At 39.8% G+C, this 18488-nt stretch overlaps 1 protein-coding gene across 4 annotated transcripts in view; it reads left to right on the top strand.

Moving 5' to 3' along the window:
* Positions 1-16496, top strand: part of DHX35 (DEAH-box helicase 35) — a 30915-nt gene extending 14419 nt beyond the window's left edge. For 3 of the 4 annotated variants that reach the window (XM_059480977.1, XM_059480976.1, XM_059480980.1), the window contains exons 13-22: positions 659-783; positions 1252-1306; positions 6519-6614; positions 6961-7055; positions 7615-7692; positions 8800-8929; positions 9629-9710; positions 10270-10341; positions 12289-12427; positions 14764-16496. In XM_059480977.1, coding sequence (XP_059336960.1) covers positions 659-783; positions 1252-1306; positions 6519-6614; positions 6961-7055; positions 7615-7692; positions 8800-8929; positions 9629-9710; positions 10270-10341; positions 12289-12427; positions 14764-14808 — 917 coding nt within the window. In that variant the 3' untranslated portion in view covers positions 14809-16496. The remainder of the gene's footprint in view (positions 1-658; positions 784-1251; positions 1307-6518; positions 6615-6960; positions 7056-7614; positions 7693-8799; positions 8930-9628; positions 9711-10269; positions 10342-12288; positions 12428-14763) is intronic. The other variant, XM_059480978.1, reaches the window with a different exon arrangement.
* Positions 16497-18488: the final 1992 nt, after the last annotated feature.

Raw genomic sequence — 18488 nt, 5'->3', positions numbered from 1 at the left:
GAGAAACAGCACTGTCTTTGTCCTAGGGAAGGTTTCAGAAAGAAAAGGGTTCTGTAGAAATGAAAATAGTATGGGTGAAAATAATGTAGAATGTGCCTTTTTTTTTTTTTTTTTTTTTTTGCTGCAGAACAGTTAGTTAGTGGAAGGTTTTATTCTACATGGAATATTTTTCCAGACTTGGACTTTATAGTGAGTGTGATTTTAAAAAGGCATTGTTAAATAAATTGTTTTTCCATCCTTAATTTTTATTTAAAATATATCTTTGAGTAGTTACAAAAATAGTGTTCTTGTACTGAAAGTATGCTGCTTTGAAACTTTTCCATGTCTCTTTAAAAGAAATGCTTTTTTGGTAGTATTGCACCCTGCCTTTTATTTTCTGACAAAACCATGAAACAGAAGAGAAACAAAACATTTCCAGATTTCTGTGAAGCATTTATAACACTTCAAATTGAAATGTGGGTGGATGAACGACAAAATCAAAACTGTAGCCAAAACCATTGAATTTCTACTTAAATAAAAGTAATGTAAAATAAAGTAATTGGAGAAAGTATCATCTTTAGGATAGAGATTATCTTTTAACAGCTGTAAATTATCCATATGTGATAATTTAAATGGGAGTTGCAGTTCAGTCCCCAGCTGTGTTTTTCTACCCCCACAGAGGAGGACTTTGAGAAGCTGCCCAAGTCCACGGTGCCGGAGATGCAGCGCAGCAACCTGGCCCCTGTCATCCTGCAGCTCAAGGCTCTGGGCATTGACAATGTGCTCCGGTTCCCCTTCCTTTCGGTGAGTCCAGGCTCTGAAGGCTTTCCTTGGGCTGAAGAGGGATCAGGGGATGATGTGGGGATGGCCACAGAACCATTCACCAGCCCTGCTGGTTTGGAAAGTGTAGCTCATTGTCCACTGTCAGGCAGCACTGTGTTCCTGGGAATCAATAGTGCAAATATTTGTGTGACCACTTAGAAACAACTATTTGTACTCCAGAGTTTGATGTTTCAATTGTTGAGAAGTTAGGAGAGTTTTAAAAATACAAACTGTGAGGAAAGTCTTAAAAAGACAAAAGACAAACTTCTACAGTTCTATAGAATTGTAACTGCAGTTCCTTTGCACTGAGTTCATGAAGGAGGAAGACTGTGAGAGCTCAGTTCATTTTTCAGCAGAGATTAGTTGGTTAAGGATTTTGCAAAAGAGGAAGATCTGTGAATTCATGTTCTGTGCTGATAATTTCAATCAATGCCCATTTTCTCTTCACAGCCACCTCCTGCACAGTCGATGGTGCAAGCTTTAGAGTTGCTGTATGCTTTAGGAGGTGAGATTTTCATGCTTTGCTTTATTTGGGGCTGTATTGCAGGAGTTGTGAAAAAAACCCTGTAATTTGTATTTGGTGTTAGAGGGACATTAATAAAATTTGCATTTCAGAACTGTGTTTTAAGAAAGGAGAAACACAGGTGTGACTGGTGGAAACTTATGTTGGTGGGTTTTTAGAGTGTACCTCAATCTCTTCTGGATTAACTGTCTTTTCTTTTGGTTATTTCAGATGGTTAAGCAAACAAACAGCAGCAATGGAGTTTAAACTATTTAAATTGGATAAATGAGTATTTTATAGCTATCTTACCTGTATTTCCTTGCAATTTCATGAGAGGAAACCACCTATTTATCCTTGCTAGGAACAGGGTTCTGAGCTGATGAGGGTGTTTTTTCCCTGGCAGATCCTCTTTGTGTTCCTTCAGTCCTTACAGTGTGGTATGAAGATAGAAATGGAGTTTGGACACTAATTAGAGCAGTAGAGGAGTCAGACACTAACTTTACCTGCACCCAGTTAGATAAATTGTTACATACCTAAGACTTGGTGTGGTGGTCTTTTATTTCATGTTACTGTGCCAGCGATGGAAACATGTAACACTTGCAGGTATAAACAGGAAAAGTTGTAAGCAAAGGTTTGACTGCAATAACCCAAACTTTATCAAGGCTGATAGAATTGCAACTTTGTTCCTTAGTGGGACTTTGAGAAGCACAGTCTATCTATTAAAAATTTTCCTGTTAACACATTGCAGTCATTATCTGATCTTGCTGTGTGTGCGCTGGAACTCTGTCTAAGCATTGTGAGTCAAATGTGATGCCTGAATTTGGGAGAGCTCAGTCCCTGGAGGCTGTGCATGAAACCCACAGAGTGTGTGATAGTTTTCAAATTGCCTCCTTGCTATGATTTTGAAGGTTTTACTGACAGAAGTTATTAAGAGCTAATTTAATTATCATTTTTTAAATGAATTCCAGTCTGTTCTCTGCTCTGGATTCAGGATGGGCTGTGGCTGAAAGGCTACACCTGCTGTAGTGTAATGCTCTTCATGTTTGTGCTGCTGGTCCTGGAGCTGGGGAAAAGTTCAAACCCACAACAAATCAAACTGTTCTGATTCTATTAGTTGTGATTACAGGATACAACCACTAACAAAAACCCCTTATCATCCCTAAAACCAGCACATTTTCTCCTGGATGAACGGGAACTGTGTTTCTCAAGGCAGGGTGTGTGTTTCAGTGAACAGCTTTCTGGCTTTTCATGCTTTTAGATGCTTGCCACTTGCAAAGACTCTGCTCTAGTTTTAGTATTGAACTTGCCAGTTATGGACAAGTCAACAGATACACACAAACTTGTAATGAAAAGAAAAGATTAGTCTGACAGATCTTGAGAGCATAGTTCAAAGTACTTTTCTACTATTTAGCTACCTAAAAGAGTATCTTTTTTAAAATTCTGTTCTCTGTGTTACTAATCACAGCTTGTTCTCCAATTCACTGGAGTCTGAACAACACTGTTGGCGTATGGTTTGGTTTTAGGTGCTTCTGTGAGGAGCAGGGACTTGGACTTGGTTTGAGATATTCTTTGATTCTATGTGTTCATTCTGCTTTTATTCATTATGCTGCTATTGGATACTTTTAGCATTCAGATCACACTGCAGTAATATGTTTTTGTACGCAGTTTTCAACTCCTTTTTGTGTGGTGAGTGGGATGTCTGCTGCCTAATTTTGTTTATAGGAAGAACTGTTATATTGTTGAGTTTTTTTGACAGTTGTGTAATCTTTTTGAATGCAACAAACTAAACAAAACAGAAACTTGATGTGAGGCCAAGTAGTCAAAACTAAGCTGTGTTTGACTTCAGCTCCTTGTTTGTAGCTAATTCAGAGTTGACAATGTTTGCTCCATAATGTAAACATGAGGCAGCATAAAGGAGATTGTGTAAGTTTTGGAAGCTTCCAGAGGTTTGTGGCTGTTTTTAGACTACTCACAGATGCTGTGCTGTAACTTGTGGCAGTCTGCTCTCTTTTTATTCTCATGGAGCTGTAACTCTGCCTGGCCAGGATTTTTTGCCCTGTGCTGATTCAGTTCCATCTCGCAAAGGAGGGTTTCACTTAAAACACTTGGTTCTTGGCAGCCTCTGCAAGCTTGGAACAAGGACCTTCACAGTGGCTCAGGAATGTGTTGCAAGGATGAATTCACAGCCAAAACCACCTTAGGGAAATGGAGAGGAAAGTTCAATAAACTCACTGATTAGCTGGGTGATGTTTTGGCAGAAGTGTTCTTGCTCATGTAGCTTCAAAGAGCTCTTATTCTCTTGGCTGCACAGCTTTGTAGCAAAGCAGAGAAGTGCTGATCTTGGTGTTTCAGATGGAAGGAAATGTGTGTGATACACTCTTCAGTTTTTGCTGAAGTTTAAGGTGAAGTTTTAGTGGTTTATGATGAAGATTTTATATAAAGTGCAGAGGTAAAGCTGCCCAAGCATTTGCAGGTGCAGTGAGGATTAAATTTCTCTTGTGCAAGTTGGAACATGAATTTCATCATTGGCATTGCAGCCACATCCAAAAAGGCAGTTTGGGGTCAGGCCCCTGTTGTGCCAGCATGGTGCCAGCTCGTGCAGGGCAGATGCTCCCAAGGTGAGATAGCTGTGTTGAATAAACACATCACTGTTTGTAGAAGGATTATTTTTACAGTGGTGCAAACTGATTACATCAGGAATATCCTCAGCCTTCTCCTTTGATGCCTTTTTCAGAGTCTGAGTTGTCAGTTGGAGTTTATTGGTTTTAAGCATCATTTAAGAGGTAAATAAGCAGGCAAAAAGTGCCCTTATTTTTAGGGTTATTTCAGGTCTTTGTGAAGATTTGTTTGAGAGTTGTCTCCTATCAGTTTATAAAGGAGAGTTTTAATCCCTCAGCCTGTCACACACTAGTGATTGTTACTTGAAACATTTTAGTGCCATGGTACTTGAATAATCTCTCCTGAGCACATTTAATTAAAATCTTTCTAATATCTTTTCCTAAGATCTTTCATTTCCTGTATATATGTGGATTCAGTGATTGCTTCCAGGATTATTTGAAGGAAACTTTCACCTATTCCAAACTAATATCCATTGCAGGCTATATTCAAGCTTATTACTACAAATAGATCTGTGCACAACCCATATATAGATCATGCAAAATTGTGTTGACATTTATAGGATGCAGCAGAAGGCAAAGGATTTTGGCTTGATGCACCTGTAGAAAGTGGTGCATAAATATATGGAAATTTCTCCTTTTTCCTACTTAGGAATGCAGCTGCCTTTCTGTAGATGAAAACCTATCTAAGCTCTTAGTTGTGGGAGAACTTAAACTTCTCATATGGCACCAGTCAAATGAAAGCTGTCATGCCTTAATTTTTGCAGGTGCTGTGACTTTGTGTTTAAAAATGTTAATTCACCATTGCACAAAAGCTGCCTTTGGTACCTGTTTCTGGGGAGAATCTGTGACATTATGTGAAAATTCTGGTAGGTTTTGTTGGACAGTGTAGGGGTGTGTGAGTGAATCACTACATTGTCATCAGTTGGTAGCATATCAAATAATAAAATAAACACTGACTGGAGGGATCTGTGGGTTCAGATGTGCTGACATGAGTTATAGGAGATCTCATTCCTTGACCTGATTTGTGGTTTTGCTTTTCTCTGTGAAACAGAGCTGCAGTGCAGCTGTGGCTTTGTTACACCACACAGTCTGACAAATATTGTGTTTATATAAAGTGAGAGCTGTGGTTGTGTTTCCTCAGGTCTCTTTGCTGTGGTTGGTTATGCAACCTGCAGTGCCCCAAAGTCCTGCTATGGGCTCTCACTCACCCCTGCTTGTGTAGCCTCTCTCTTGTGCTTACCTCTTTGTCGTGCCTGATACTACTGAGCCTCTTGAAGTTTTCTCTTTCAATTTTTACTCTTTGCTGCCTTTGTTAGCAAGTTTTTTTCCTTATTATTGTTCCCTGTGTATTGTATTTTTTTTTATTCTACATCCTCTTGCAAAGGAAAGGCTTTTCCATTTACATCTTTCCCTGAAATCTCAGCACAAAGCTCAGAGTTAGACTGTGACCTGTGCTTTGCTTGAGTCACCCTTGCTGCAGGGGTTTGACTGGAGGGAGCCAAACCTCTAAAATGCTAAATGTGCAGGGTTGCTTTGGCCATCACAGATCAAGCTGTCAGGCCTCCCTCCTGTGCCGTCTCCAGGGAAAAGGCCACAGCTGGGGCATGACTGGCAGTTGAGTGGATGATACTTGAGGCAGACTAAACTGTAGGAAAGCTTCATCAGCTGTGCATCTCTTGTTTACATAATAATACATTATTTTTCTCCATGATCTAAGTAGATGTGTGTGGTGGTGTTCACAGGAGTCCCAGGATGAGGGAAGAGATGAGAATCTTAACTCCATGTTTCAGAAGGCTGATTTTTTATTTTATTATATATATTCTACTAAAAGAAAGTGATACATTAAAACTATACTAAAGAACGAGAAAGGATTTCATCAGAAAGCTAGCAAAGCAAGGAAAGCAATGGAATCATAATAAAATCTTGTGACTGACCAGAGTCCCAACACAGCTGGACCTGTGATTGGTCATCAAGTAGAAACAACTCACATGGACCAATCACAGATGCACCTGTTGCATTCCACAGCAGCAGATAATTATTGTTTTTCTTTTCCTCTGAGGCTTCCCAGCTTCTCAGGAGAAAAAATCCTGGCAAAAGGATTTTTCAGAAAATATGTCTGTGACAGATGTGCTTAGAAAAATGACACCCTACCATCAGCAGTGCCTCCTGTTCCTGCAGTAATGCCTGTTCCATGTTTTTCCCCATTTTCATTCTCATCTGCTTTACATCGCCACAAACAAAGATATTACTAAATATTTAAAAGGAGGATCAGAGGTCTAACAGCTAATATCCCCTCTGGCCATGGCATTGACTTGGACTGCAGGTTTTTAAAATTATTGACAGTAAGAGTGAAACTTGATCAAAATTAAAAAACTTGTGTGTTAAGTATTTTTGAAATATAAACCTGATGACCCCTGGGAGAGTAAATAGGTATCATGGATTGCCTTTAAGCAAAGTGTAATATACACTTAGCAACTCTGAGGTGCATTTTCTGTATTTTAGCTTGTAATTTTGCTCTTTAATACAGTTTAAGTGTAAAAGAAGCCTTGCTGTGCTGTTTTGTCTGTCTCCCACCTGCATTTCTGAATGTGCTGCAGGTTTGGACATGCACTGCCGGTTAACAGAGCCTCTTGGGATGAGAATAGCAGAGTTTCCTTTGAATCCCATGTTTGCAAAGATGCTTCTGGAGTCAGGTAGGAGGAAAAAGATCAGTTTCTTCACAGTCATGTAGTTGTAATGCATTGCTAGACATTTGCTAAACTCAAACTATACTTCATCTTTGTCTGGTCTGCAGTGAAAAAATTGGTTAAAATCTCTATTAAATAATTTGTCTATGACATTTCACAGTCTAATAAGTCTAACATTTTCTTCATAAGTTTTCCACTGAAAACATTCACTCATACAAAAAATATCTAGGAATTTATGTATTTTTGTTTTTAATACTATAAAAACATATTCTGCTTCTTTTTAATTTTATTCTCTATGGTGGTAAATTGAATGGAAGATTTCCTTTACTGAATTTCTTCATTTATTCTTCAGGAAATTTTGGCTGCTCCCAAGAGATCTTGACAATTGCTGCCATGATGCAGATTCAAAACATCTTTGTGATCCCTCCAAATCAAAAAAACCAGGCTGTAAGTTCAGTTGGGTCTCCTTTTCTGTTTGTTGTTTCCACATTTCTGGACTTCTGCCAAGTGTTTTACTGGTGCCTATTACAAACTGCAAGTTTGTTTGAAAATAAAATAAGCTCTGGAATTGTATCTGTTGTAGGTAGAAAAAAACCAAATAAGAGGGTAACCCTGGAGTAGTACTAAAAATCTTATGAGGGCCAGAAACATGAAAGGTTATAAACTAGTATTGGTCAGTGGAAGGGTTTGCAAAAAAAATTCCCCAAACCTTCCAACACACCATTTCCTTTTGAGATGAACAAAACAGGAAGGATGTAGCAAATTCTTAATAGCCTAGTTTTAATGAATGGAGATTCTTTATCTGCTCATTTTTCCAGTTTCAGTTTTAGAAGTGTTCCTGAGTTTAGGGGGATTAATAAAGTACTGCTGTTGCCCAGAGGAGCTGCCCTAGATGGGAAGAATGTAACAGTCCCCAGGAAATACAGAGCTGAAGGGAACTGGGCATGTCAGACATGATTTCAACATAAATCAATCTGCCTATAAAATGGTATTTCTTGTTCTGCAGGCCAGGCAACACAGAAAGTTTGCTGTGGAGGAAGGAGATCATCTGACCATGCTGAATGTTTATGAAGCCTTTGTCAAAGTAAGTCAGCTCGAGTGGATGTGGATTTGCAGGAGTGGGAGGAACCTGAGGTTCTCATTTCTGAATCTGGAAGTTCTGGGTACAAAAACTCCTCAAAGCTAAGGACTTCCCAAGCCTATCAAGTGATAGTTCTACATTAAAAGACTTTCTGGTCACCATTTGCCACAGATCTTCCACAGTTCTCTGAACAGGGAGTAAAAGAGAATTTTGTTGGGGTACAGCATAGAAATCTTATGGGTAGAGAGCTGTGTTTTCAAGGAGGTAGGGATTTGGTCTTGGGGAAAACAAATGTCCAAATTTCCAATGAAATTAATATTTTCTCATGTTTTACTGATGATAATCTGCATTTAAACCTAGCACTCTTTTTTCTGGTGTTAAATGAACTCATTGATCATCATACCCTGAGGTCTAACACCAACCTTAGTACTGCTCTGTAAGCTGAGGTTTATTTATTAGTTTTGAAGTTGCTACACCTATTTGGGAGAAGTATATTTTGCTGATGTAAACCACTTCTGTAGTAAAATACTTGCAGCAGTGCTGAGTTGAAGCAGTATAACCACCCAAGTGTTCAAACATGACTTTTTTCCCCAGCCACAAAGCAGCCAGGTAGGCACCAAGTGAAATGTTGCCCTTCACACTTTCTATCTATGTAATTCTCTTAGAAACAGTCAGATGCAAAAGCTCTTGGAGGGAGTGTTGGATTCTGGAGAAACAGCCCTTTGCAGAGAGAAGACAAATGAAAACACCACTGAAAAGGTTGTTTACACTTTGAGGTTGAAAACAGATGAGTTTATGATCTGAGAGAATTAAATGGAATGAGTGATGCTCTTCTCTTTCACCACATATGAAGAAATGAAGCACATCTGTTTGAAAACACCCCATAGCATTTGATCTGCTGCTATTTACAAGTTGCTTGAGACATGTTTTTAGTTACTAGTGCTCCAAAGCCTTGTTAGTTGCTCTGTAAATAGGTAATTTTCAGGTAAAACCACAAGAAATGTGTTGCAGGAGACCAGAATTAAAACAGAGCAAGGCTATCCAAAAGAGATTGGGTTTGCTTTGCTGATGGTATCTCATTAAGATTTTTTTTCTCTTCTCACTGTACAGCACAGCAAGAGCTCCCAGTGGTGTCAGGAACACTTTCTGAACTACAAAGGGCTTGTGAGAGCTTCTGTTGTAAGAGAGCAGCTGAAAAAACTTCTCGTCCGCTTTAAAGTGCCAAAGAAGTCCAGTGAAGGTGATTTTTTTTAAGCACTTATCCAATACACAGAGAAGGTAGTTTCCAAACTGTCAGTCTGCTCCCTGCTTTTCTTGTAACCTTTGGGGTATTTTTACCCTGGCCTCAAAATAATGTTAATTCAGACCAGATTTTTTTCCTAAAAATGGCTGCAAATGAGCACTTTAACCTATTTGCACAATTAAATTTTAGTCTAGTCTTCATTAGCTGATATTTCCAGCAGAAGTTTTAACCACTGATTATCTATTTAATAGACAGATTTTCTAAAAGACTCATAAATAGGTCACCCTGTTCCCTCTTTTGTCTTGTCAAAAAAGCCATTTTTGTTCAAAGTGCTGTTCAGCCTTTGGGATGTGATTTCCAGCTGTGCTGTGTGTGCCTGGGTACTGGGACTGGTTCTTAGCACTTATCTCTACCTGCTCTGAAAAATCAGTCTTCAGTGCTCAGCTGTCACACTGGGCTGCTTTAGGGACTGTGGAACTCTTCATGGAGACACAGGTGGCAACATTCCTTTTTTAGGCAGCAATTTTTGCTTTGCTGTGAAATTGAAGTCAAAAGGAATTGCAGGATTTGTCTGCTCTCCTGCCGTTGCTCTCAAAGCCTGATACACTCTGAAAAGTTGTTTGAGATGATTAAGTGGTATTTTAGGGATTTTTGCCTTTCCATTGACTCATCTTACAGAAAAATTCTTCTTTCCAGGTGATCCAGATCCTGTTTTGAGGTGCATAGTTTCTGGATTCTTTGCTAATGCAGCTAAATTCCACTCCACAGGAGCTTACAGGTGACTATATACAGTTTCACTATAACTGGTGCTTGGTTGGAAAGCTCCCCTGATGAATAAATCTAAGTTTAATCAACAAGCAGATGTTTCTCCTAATTTGCAATTAGGAACATGTACCAATAAATGCACTAAATATTTGAAGTTCTGTATTTGGAAACTGCCTCAGTGTTTATCTCTTCTCTTTGGCAAATATAACAAAAAATATTAACAGTGGGAAGCTGCTACTGGTAGTCATTAGATTGCTTTAAGTTAAGCAAGTACAGTTGTAGTGCAGTAGTGTTGTAGCACTCCCAGAGCACTGAGTAAAAGCCTGAAATGCTGCTTTTTCTTTTAATGTAGATAAAACTCTTTTAGGACATCAAATTATTGATTGTTCCTTTCACCAGCATTTAAGCCTGGTTTCATCCCTTCATTAAATGCAAATGTTGTTAATTTACTCCAGCCCTTTCATTCTTGCTTTTATTAAACTGAGGAGCTATTTTGTCATACTGGGGCAGAAAGGAACCAAATGTTAAGCAATAAAGAGAGGCACTGTCTGAAATAGAATCTTGTTTTCAAGGACTATCCGTGATGACCACGAGCTCCATATCCACCCCAGCTCAGTGCTGTATGCAGAGAAGCCTCCACGCTGGTAAGTTAGAGCTGCTTCCTCTTCTTTGGGGATTTTTTAAGGGATTTGCAGCATCCAAATTGAATTGTTTCTCTCCATCAGTGGGGGAATAGATGTAGAAGGTCAGTTCCCACAGGGAGAATCCAGGTAGTGTTTCCTTTGCAATATTTTTTTGGAAGTATCCAAATAAATAAAGGGAATAGAGTGATGTTTGACTATGAAAGAAACCTGCAGAGGGTGGAAAGCAGGGCCAGGTGACCCTGTTTAGTGGGCATCACATCTTACACTACAGATTGTTCTCCAAGTGGTCTCTGTACCTAAACAGAGCTAGGGTTAATTTATTAAGCCTATTAAGGAAATATCCTATCAAACAGGTGTCACTGACATCTTTTCTGAAAATATTGTTGCCAGGATTGCTCCTGGGAAGCTTCACCTTCTCCATGTTTTGCTCCTCTGGAATGTGATTTGGAGAATTGTTTACCCAGCATGTGACTTGTTTTTAATTAATGGCCAATCACAGCCAGCTGTGTTGAGTCTGTCAGGAGATTTTATTATTCATTCCTTTCTAGTCTTCTGATGAAATAGTTTCTTCTATTCTTTTAGTATAGTTTTAGTATATAATTTTCTTTTGATATAATATATATCATAAAATAATAAATCAGCCTTCTGAAACATGGAGTCAAGATTCTCATCTCTTCCCTTATCCTGGGGACCCTCAAACACCACCATAAACAGGTGCTGCAGAAATGGTAAATGGATTTCAGGGAAAGGGCTTACACATAAAATCATGATGTGGAAAGTTATGGCTGTCCAGTTGATTGAGCAAAGAACTGACTGTGCTTCCCATTAGCTGGGATATGATCATTCCGTGTGCAGGTCAAAGATCCTCTGATAACAAACAGAAATGTGTGTGGAGCTCTCAGGTCAGCATGATTAGCCTGAAGTGTTTGGACTTCCATCCTGCACTGCCTGCTGCTGAGACTGAGAAGGATAAGCTTGACCTGGTGTCATCCTGTCACACAGGAATTAATTTAGTCAGCAAACTAAATTTCAGTGCTGCTGCAGCCTGGGCAGCCATCCTTCATTGAGGGCTTCAGTTCTCTCCCTGCTACAAGTGTATAGGAAATGTGTTTTTGTTCTGGTTTGTTTTCTCTGATTTATTTTTAGCTGTGTTAGTTGCCATGTCTCAGGATGCATTTGGCAAAGAGAATTTTGGACTCTTTCCTCTTTGCTTTTGAGAGCTAAATACCAATTAATGAGATACCACAAACCTCAGGTGTTTGCAGCTCTGCTGTGTGCAGAAGGCAGATGGTGACTAAAGGATTTGGTAGCTGCCCCTTCAGTGCAAGGGTTTGCACTTCTTGGGGAAAATGCCCTTACCTGCTGAAGGTGACCTCAGAAATAGATTGTCCATGCTGGCAACCTGACTGTGCTGGCAGTGGGGATGAGTCCCATGGTTGGATGTGCCTAAATCTCTTCCCAGGAGATGTTCTGGCAGGAGTTAAAGCTGATTTCTTCCTCTGGTGCTTATCTCACCTGGCTGCAGACTGGCGCCAGGCATAGTCATGCTGGGCTTTGTGCCCTCCTTGTTGTGGGTGCAGGGTTTTGGTGCTTTGAACGTTTTCCCTTATGATATCACAGAGTAATTCATATTCTGTCTTCCACAGCATCAGTTGTGAGTCCCCCTTGACCCTATTATAAGAAATCTTTCATGTATACCTTGCACCCATATGGTCTGGTAGTATGTGAGGTTGTTTTCATGGCAATCTGAAGATTTTTTAATGTGGACAGCTCTGACTAACTAGAGAGAAAGAGGCAAGAGGTTGAATTACAGCTTAAGGACTCTCTTGTCACTCTGTAAATGCCACCTCTGGCAGCATGTATGTGAAACTGTCTAAATATGTGTTAATCATCTCTCCCTCACTGCTTGACAGCAAACACTATCCATTTTTGTCTCCTTTCTCCCAGGGTAGTGTACAATGAAGTCATACAGACTGCTAAATACTACATGAGAGATGTGACAGCTGTGGAATCCTCGTGGCTCTTGGAGCTGGCCCCTCACTTTTACCAGCAAGGAACGGTACGGAATCGCCATAGAGGCCAAACGGTACCATTGCTGCTCAGCAGCTCTTGTGTCTGACCTTTCTCAGGGGTTATGTTCTGCTTGGTCTAATGGGACAGAAATCAAGTTGGCTCTGGTCATTGTAGTGGTTTTAATGTAAAGGAAGAGGTTAATAAGTTGATGCATGAAATGTTTTTCCCTGTGATCCAGCCAATGGATCTCAGAGTTACAAAATGAGATCCATTTGCTGGTGAAGTTACATTTCCCATGGTATCACTTTGGGAAATGGAGCCTTCAGCCATTCCACACTTCACTATAGGCCTTGGTAGCATTTCCCTGAGCAGCACTGTAGGTAGGCAGTGGTCACACTTTGCATAATAGTTTTAGGAGAACCTTTGCATGCTTTGCAAAATTTGTGGAAATCCTGAGCATTAATTATGTTTACTGCAGAAGAATCAGTTCTGATCTATTCAAATGTGAAATGGCAAAGAACAGCTGCTGTTTGTGCAGAGCTATATTGCAAATTGCTGTGTGTGATACAGATACCTTTTATTTATAAGTATCTTTTATAGTTGTCACCAACCTGAATTGACTGTCCCATGTGAATCTGTCAATCCAGACATATTCACCGGTCATTCTGAGAACTGAATTGGTATTAAATATTATCTAAATGTTAGTTCAGCTGGATCTGTTGGTACCACATAACCTATAAATACTGTACAATTACCAAATTGATCTTGTATTCGATTGAATTTCTCATGGGACATTAATATCTACTGAGCTTTATATTTAAAATTAATGAAACATTTCCAAAATCCGAGTGAAAAAATGCATTTGCATATCAGACCTATGAAAAAGTGGTGTGTTTCTAATTTATACATCTGCTTCACTATTTGGCTTCTCGGAGAATCTGATGTTTGTTTTCTTCACTTCCTTGGAGTTTTGTCAAAATGGAGACTCCTGTGGTGCAGGGAGCACCTTAGGACACCTCTGTGGTTACAGTTCCCAACAGTTTGGCATCTGTTCATGTGATTGACTCAAGAGAGGGGTTTTTTATGCTCATCTTGGATAATTCATCTCAATTATCCAGACAATGCCCACCTATAAATGGACTTACTAAGTAGCTGAATATTTTCTGCCTTTTTCCTATAAGAATTTGACAAAGGCAGTGATGCCCCTATATGGCAGAGCCTTGAGCCTTCAGCTGCTGGGAGATGATCTGCAGAAAAAAGAGCTGAGCCAATGTTGTATCAAATCTGTTCCTGCAATAATTAGTCCTTTGACTCACATGTTTACAGTTGTCCCATAATTTATATTTAGCAGCCCACACCCACACAAAATCCTGTTGTGACCTCTCCATGGGCTGAAGTTTGGGGTGAGGTTTTCGTTTAGGTAGGTGGTAGCAAAGAGGACTTGTCTTGAATGAGGGAATGTGCTCTCCAGTGCTACTGCTGCTGTAGATATTCTAGGAAATTACATCAAAACCCAATTTTTACCAAGTTTTTTACCTTTTGATCAAGTGAAGTCAGTTTGCAGTATGATCTAATCATTGCTTTCATCCTAAAAGAAATGATAGCTCTCAAGGATGATGCTGGTTTTGGGGAACATTCTCTCTTCCAGCCTGGTCAGTTATCCATATCAGCCAAAAATCTAGGGTGTCCTTATAAAATGTTTGAAAATTAGAAATATTTCTTTTGTGTAAAACTTTGAGTCATACATGTGAAATATGAATAAGTGATCTGTTATAAATCACACAGGTTCATGTTAGTTTACAGATATTCAGACCCTTTTTCTACTGAAGAATACATCTTTGTGCTAGGAGGGAAAGGTTTTATTCCTTTGTCAAGTTAAAAACAAATTACCACTGAATTGGACTCTGTTAAAAAATGTTCTTCTACAGCTTGATCTTGGTCAGTTATTTCTCATTCTAAGTTTTGCAGAACTCTTCATATTTCCTTGCACATTTGTAGATCTTTACGGGCACAGAGGTTGCAAAGATCCAGTGCAACTTCAGGATTAACACAGTTGTTAAAATCTTGTCCTTCATTCTCCTGGTGCTTTTTGCAGATGTATTGTTGGGAACACATCTTTCTGTGCATTTTTACACCTGGAAAGTTGCTTCCAGTGGGAAATTGCTTCTAAGTTTGCAGCTAGTACAGAAGAACTAGGAGTTATTACAAGCCAGAATATCACTTTGGGATACATGTGGGTTTTTATTTAATGGGTTTATTTTAGTTGTGTCAGTAACAAGCAGAGGTTGGATGGGTGGGGCTATTTGTGTTAGAATTTATTTAAATTGTGATTAAGGATAGAAAGCATTGTAGTTGATTTTCTCCTAATTTTTGGTATATTTGCTAAGCAGTTTTTTTGTTTTCTTGCAGCATCTTTCCTTGAAAGCAAAAAGGGCTAAAGTAGATGACCACTGACATAACTTCAGTTATTGTGACATCAGAAGCAGAACCTACCAGTGATTTCAAGCTGGCTACAGTCCATTCAGCAGTCAGTTCATTAGCAATTTGATGTTCCATCAACCTAAATGTTTAAATGCCTGCCAGGATCTGTAGGGGTTTATGCATGACCAGTACATTGTAAACCTAGAGCTTGCATTGTGGACATTTTAATCTTTGCCTACTTGACCTCTCTTGTTAATCTGGGCATGTTGCTCCTTTTAAATAGCTAGAAAAAAAACAACTTAAAAAGTTAGAGGACATACAGGACCACAAAAAAACCTGAAACCTTCAAGAAAGAAACAGATTTCCTGGAGTGGTACTGCCTTATGAGCGTGGGGAGTAGGGTACCCTGCCTCCTGTCACCCAGAGCACTGTGACTTACACCGGCCAAACTGAGCCTGGCTCCTGCCAGCAGGAGCTCAGGGCAATCAACTACCCCTTGAAATGCAAGGTGCTGCCATGGAAACATGGATTTCCTGTTGGACCATCCCAAACTGGTGCAGCTTGTGCTCCCAAGCAGTAAAAGTGTCCTGCCCGAGGCTGAGCTGGCCCAGCTCGCTGTGCTGAGCAGGCCCTGGGGACTCAAATGTCTGGGTTCTGCTCATGGGAGTTGCTGTTTGGGGAGGGGGAGAAAGAGCAGCTCAGTATTTTTAAGATGGATTAATTTTCTGCTGAATCAGAGGACTAAAGATGTTCACAACCAATCAAGTTCACAGACAGGGCTTTACTTTTCTTTTTTATCCTATGAGGGAAAAAATGTTGACCTTCCACTGGCTGGAAATACCAGTAAATTTCATTGGGGAATATCATGGAACTATGTTTTTAGCCTCTGTTGATCAGCAAAGAAGGAAATTGTCTATACTTTCCTATAAGGAACACAGTCCTTTATATTTCTTTTATTACAAATCTGTTCTTTGCTGCTTGGGACTCATTTTCCTCTGTTACTGAGGAGAAGGATGCTCTGAGCAGTTGCTGCTTTAATTGGGATTCCATGGCTACTTTTCAGTAAGCAATTATGCTTGTTTGTGTTTTAACAACACAGCTTGGATACACATTTATTTATTTCCATTTTTACCTATTGCTATTTATTTTAGGAAGACATCGCTTGAAAATTTTATTTTTGTAATTCAGCTGATTTGATGAATGTGTTTTTTGGCATATTAACTGTTTTATTTTCTTAAAAAAAAAGGATGTAAATAGGCAAAAATTTCTACATAGAAAAAATGCCTTCCTCATCACAAGACTGCCTTGAAAACTTTCTTGAGAGCTTCTTTACCTTGTCCCTTCCAAATACCTGCCGAGAGAACATGTTGTGCACTGTGTGGTCTCCTCAGCGTGTCCATCCTGACTGCCAGCACAAACACATGTACCAGTCTCCAGGAATGGCACCAGCAGCATGAAAACTGTGTCACCTTCTCCTTGTTGTCCCTGTGCCCCTCACCTTTGTATCAATCACTCTCTGAGACGGGAAGCTCCTCGGGGCAGGGACTGTCTCCTAGCCAGAGCTGAGAGCAGTGTTGGAACTCACTAAAAAGATTTCATTTGCAGGTTTTTTTCTCTTAAAGGATTGGAGAAAGAACTGAATGTGAAGACTTGTCAGTTGTCTGTGTTTCTCTGTCCTCTGGAAGTATTCTTAAGAAAAATAAAACTGTTGAATTGAGGAAGCTTGGGAATGCATCATTTGGGCCTGAGCAGGGGGTGATTTCTGGGGTGCTGGGTGGGTGTGTTGGGCTGGGCTGGCAGAGGGTGGCACTGCCTTTGCCAGTTCTGAGAACTGTGGGTGGCTCTGGAGACCTGTCCTGTCCAGATGTTCTTTTACCTGGCTGCACAGCTGCAGAATTTCCTCTAGGAGTGATTGTGAGTCCTGCTGAGGTCAGAACCCAGGGATGTGCCAGCTTTGTCACAAGCTGCAAACCATCATAGTTAGGTAAGAATGAGTGCAGTAGATCTTTATAAACAAACAAACAATTGAGACTTTTTTAACAGTTTCACAAACTATTGAGGTATCTCCACACCCAGAACAGGCAGAGATCCAGGCTAAGAATAAGTGTTAGGATCCAGACTGAGGTCACCTTTAGGGAGAAAACGCTGCTGGCATCAGAGATGTGGGCCCTTGGAAGGTGTTGGAAGACAGAAAACTTTTAAAAACCCTGCAAATCTCTTTATTTTGTAAAGCTTTGGCCTCCAGCTCCCTGCTAGGTTAGTACAGAGCATTCTGCTTTAAATAGCTTGGTGCAAGGGGTGGCTCACTGCCTTGGTGTGGCTCTTTGCTGCAGTGACAGGCTGCTGTGGGCAAGGCTGGAGTCATTTGAAGATGGTTGTCAGGAGTTTAGGAAACATTTAAGGATTTGAACCCTGTTTTTTACAGGATGAGGTTAAAATATCAGCCTGTTGAATCAAAATATTGCTTGGAATAGAAATCATTCCATTGCTAGCAAGGAGAAAGATTTTTTAAAAAGTGAATTTACTACCCATTGACATCGAATGATTATAGGGTAAAAAAAGGAGCAACTCCTTAAGCCCCTCAGAAAGTGCTGTCAATATTTCTACTCAGGACTTCAGTACTGTCAGTTCTAGAAGAAAATCAAATTAAACTGGAAAAAGATTCAGCCAAGAAAATAATAGTTGAAATATGTTTCTCATCTTGTGGAGTAAAAGTAATTCTGATAAACTAATGGGAAAACAGTCACAACCCTTTCTGGTTAATCTGAAGAGACAAGTAATTAAAAGTTGGGAGCCTTGGTTGCAGGGAAGGAGGGAGAGAAGAGAACAGGGAGCCTCTCAGAATTCCTTTTGGGAGCATCACTGTCGTGGAAAACTGTGCTCATCCCAGGAATCTGGTAATTGTCTTGGAAACAGATTTATTACTCTAATTTCATAATGTTCATCTCTAACAAGTGATCACACAATCAACAACTGGCAAAGAAAGTCAACACCCCAGCTCAGCATTTAGAGTAAGTGACTTTGCTGGGGCTTGGAATAAAAAAGTTGCCAGATGAAGGTAAGTAGCTTGTGGAAAAACTGTTCTTATATCCAGGTTTTGGCTGCATTTTGAGAAAAGTGCCAGTAGATGGCAGGCACCGGTTTCAAAAAGTATCTTGGGCAAAAACTAATTTGCCAATTCTTCAAAAGTTTCCCTTATTCTTCAGTTCTAACATTTAATTAGTTTGATGGGAAGTGGGATGAGAAAGGGTAAAGGACAAAGCTGTCTGTGGATAAAGGCAGCATTTGAGGTGCAGAGATCAATGAAAAACCCAGAGGGCTGAATCTCCTGCTGGTTTAAAAGCAAACAAACAAAATGCTCCAAAAAATCCCCAAAATTCCCAACCAGGATGTTCTGTAGTGATTATTTCACTTACACCCTGAGTCATAGAAAATGGCAGTTTGTCCACACTTCGTATTCACTACAAAGGAATCTTTGAGCTCTGTTGGATTCTAGCCACTATTGTAATAAACAAAATTAACAGTTTAATGCAAATAAAAAAAAAAAACCCAAACAAACCAACCAAACAAAAAACCCCCCAAAAACCAAAATCAACCAAACAAAAAAACAATCCCAAAAAAAAAGCCCAAAACCTCAAACCAAACTAAGAAATTCCCCTGTTTTGTTTGTGGCAGCATGGCAGCCCTGTGATTTGTCTCAGAGGATGCAGGAG

The sequence above is a fragment of the Ammospiza nelsoni genome, chromosome 12, assembly GCF_027579445.1.
Source record: "Ammospiza nelsoni isolate bAmmNel1 chromosome 12, bAmmNel1.pri, whole genome shotgun sequence".
Taxonomy (NCBI): domain Eukaryota; kingdom Metazoa; phylum Chordata; class Aves; order Passeriformes; family Passerellidae; genus Ammospiza; species Ammospiza nelsoni.
This window is presented reverse-complemented; position numbering and strand designations above follow the sequence as displayed.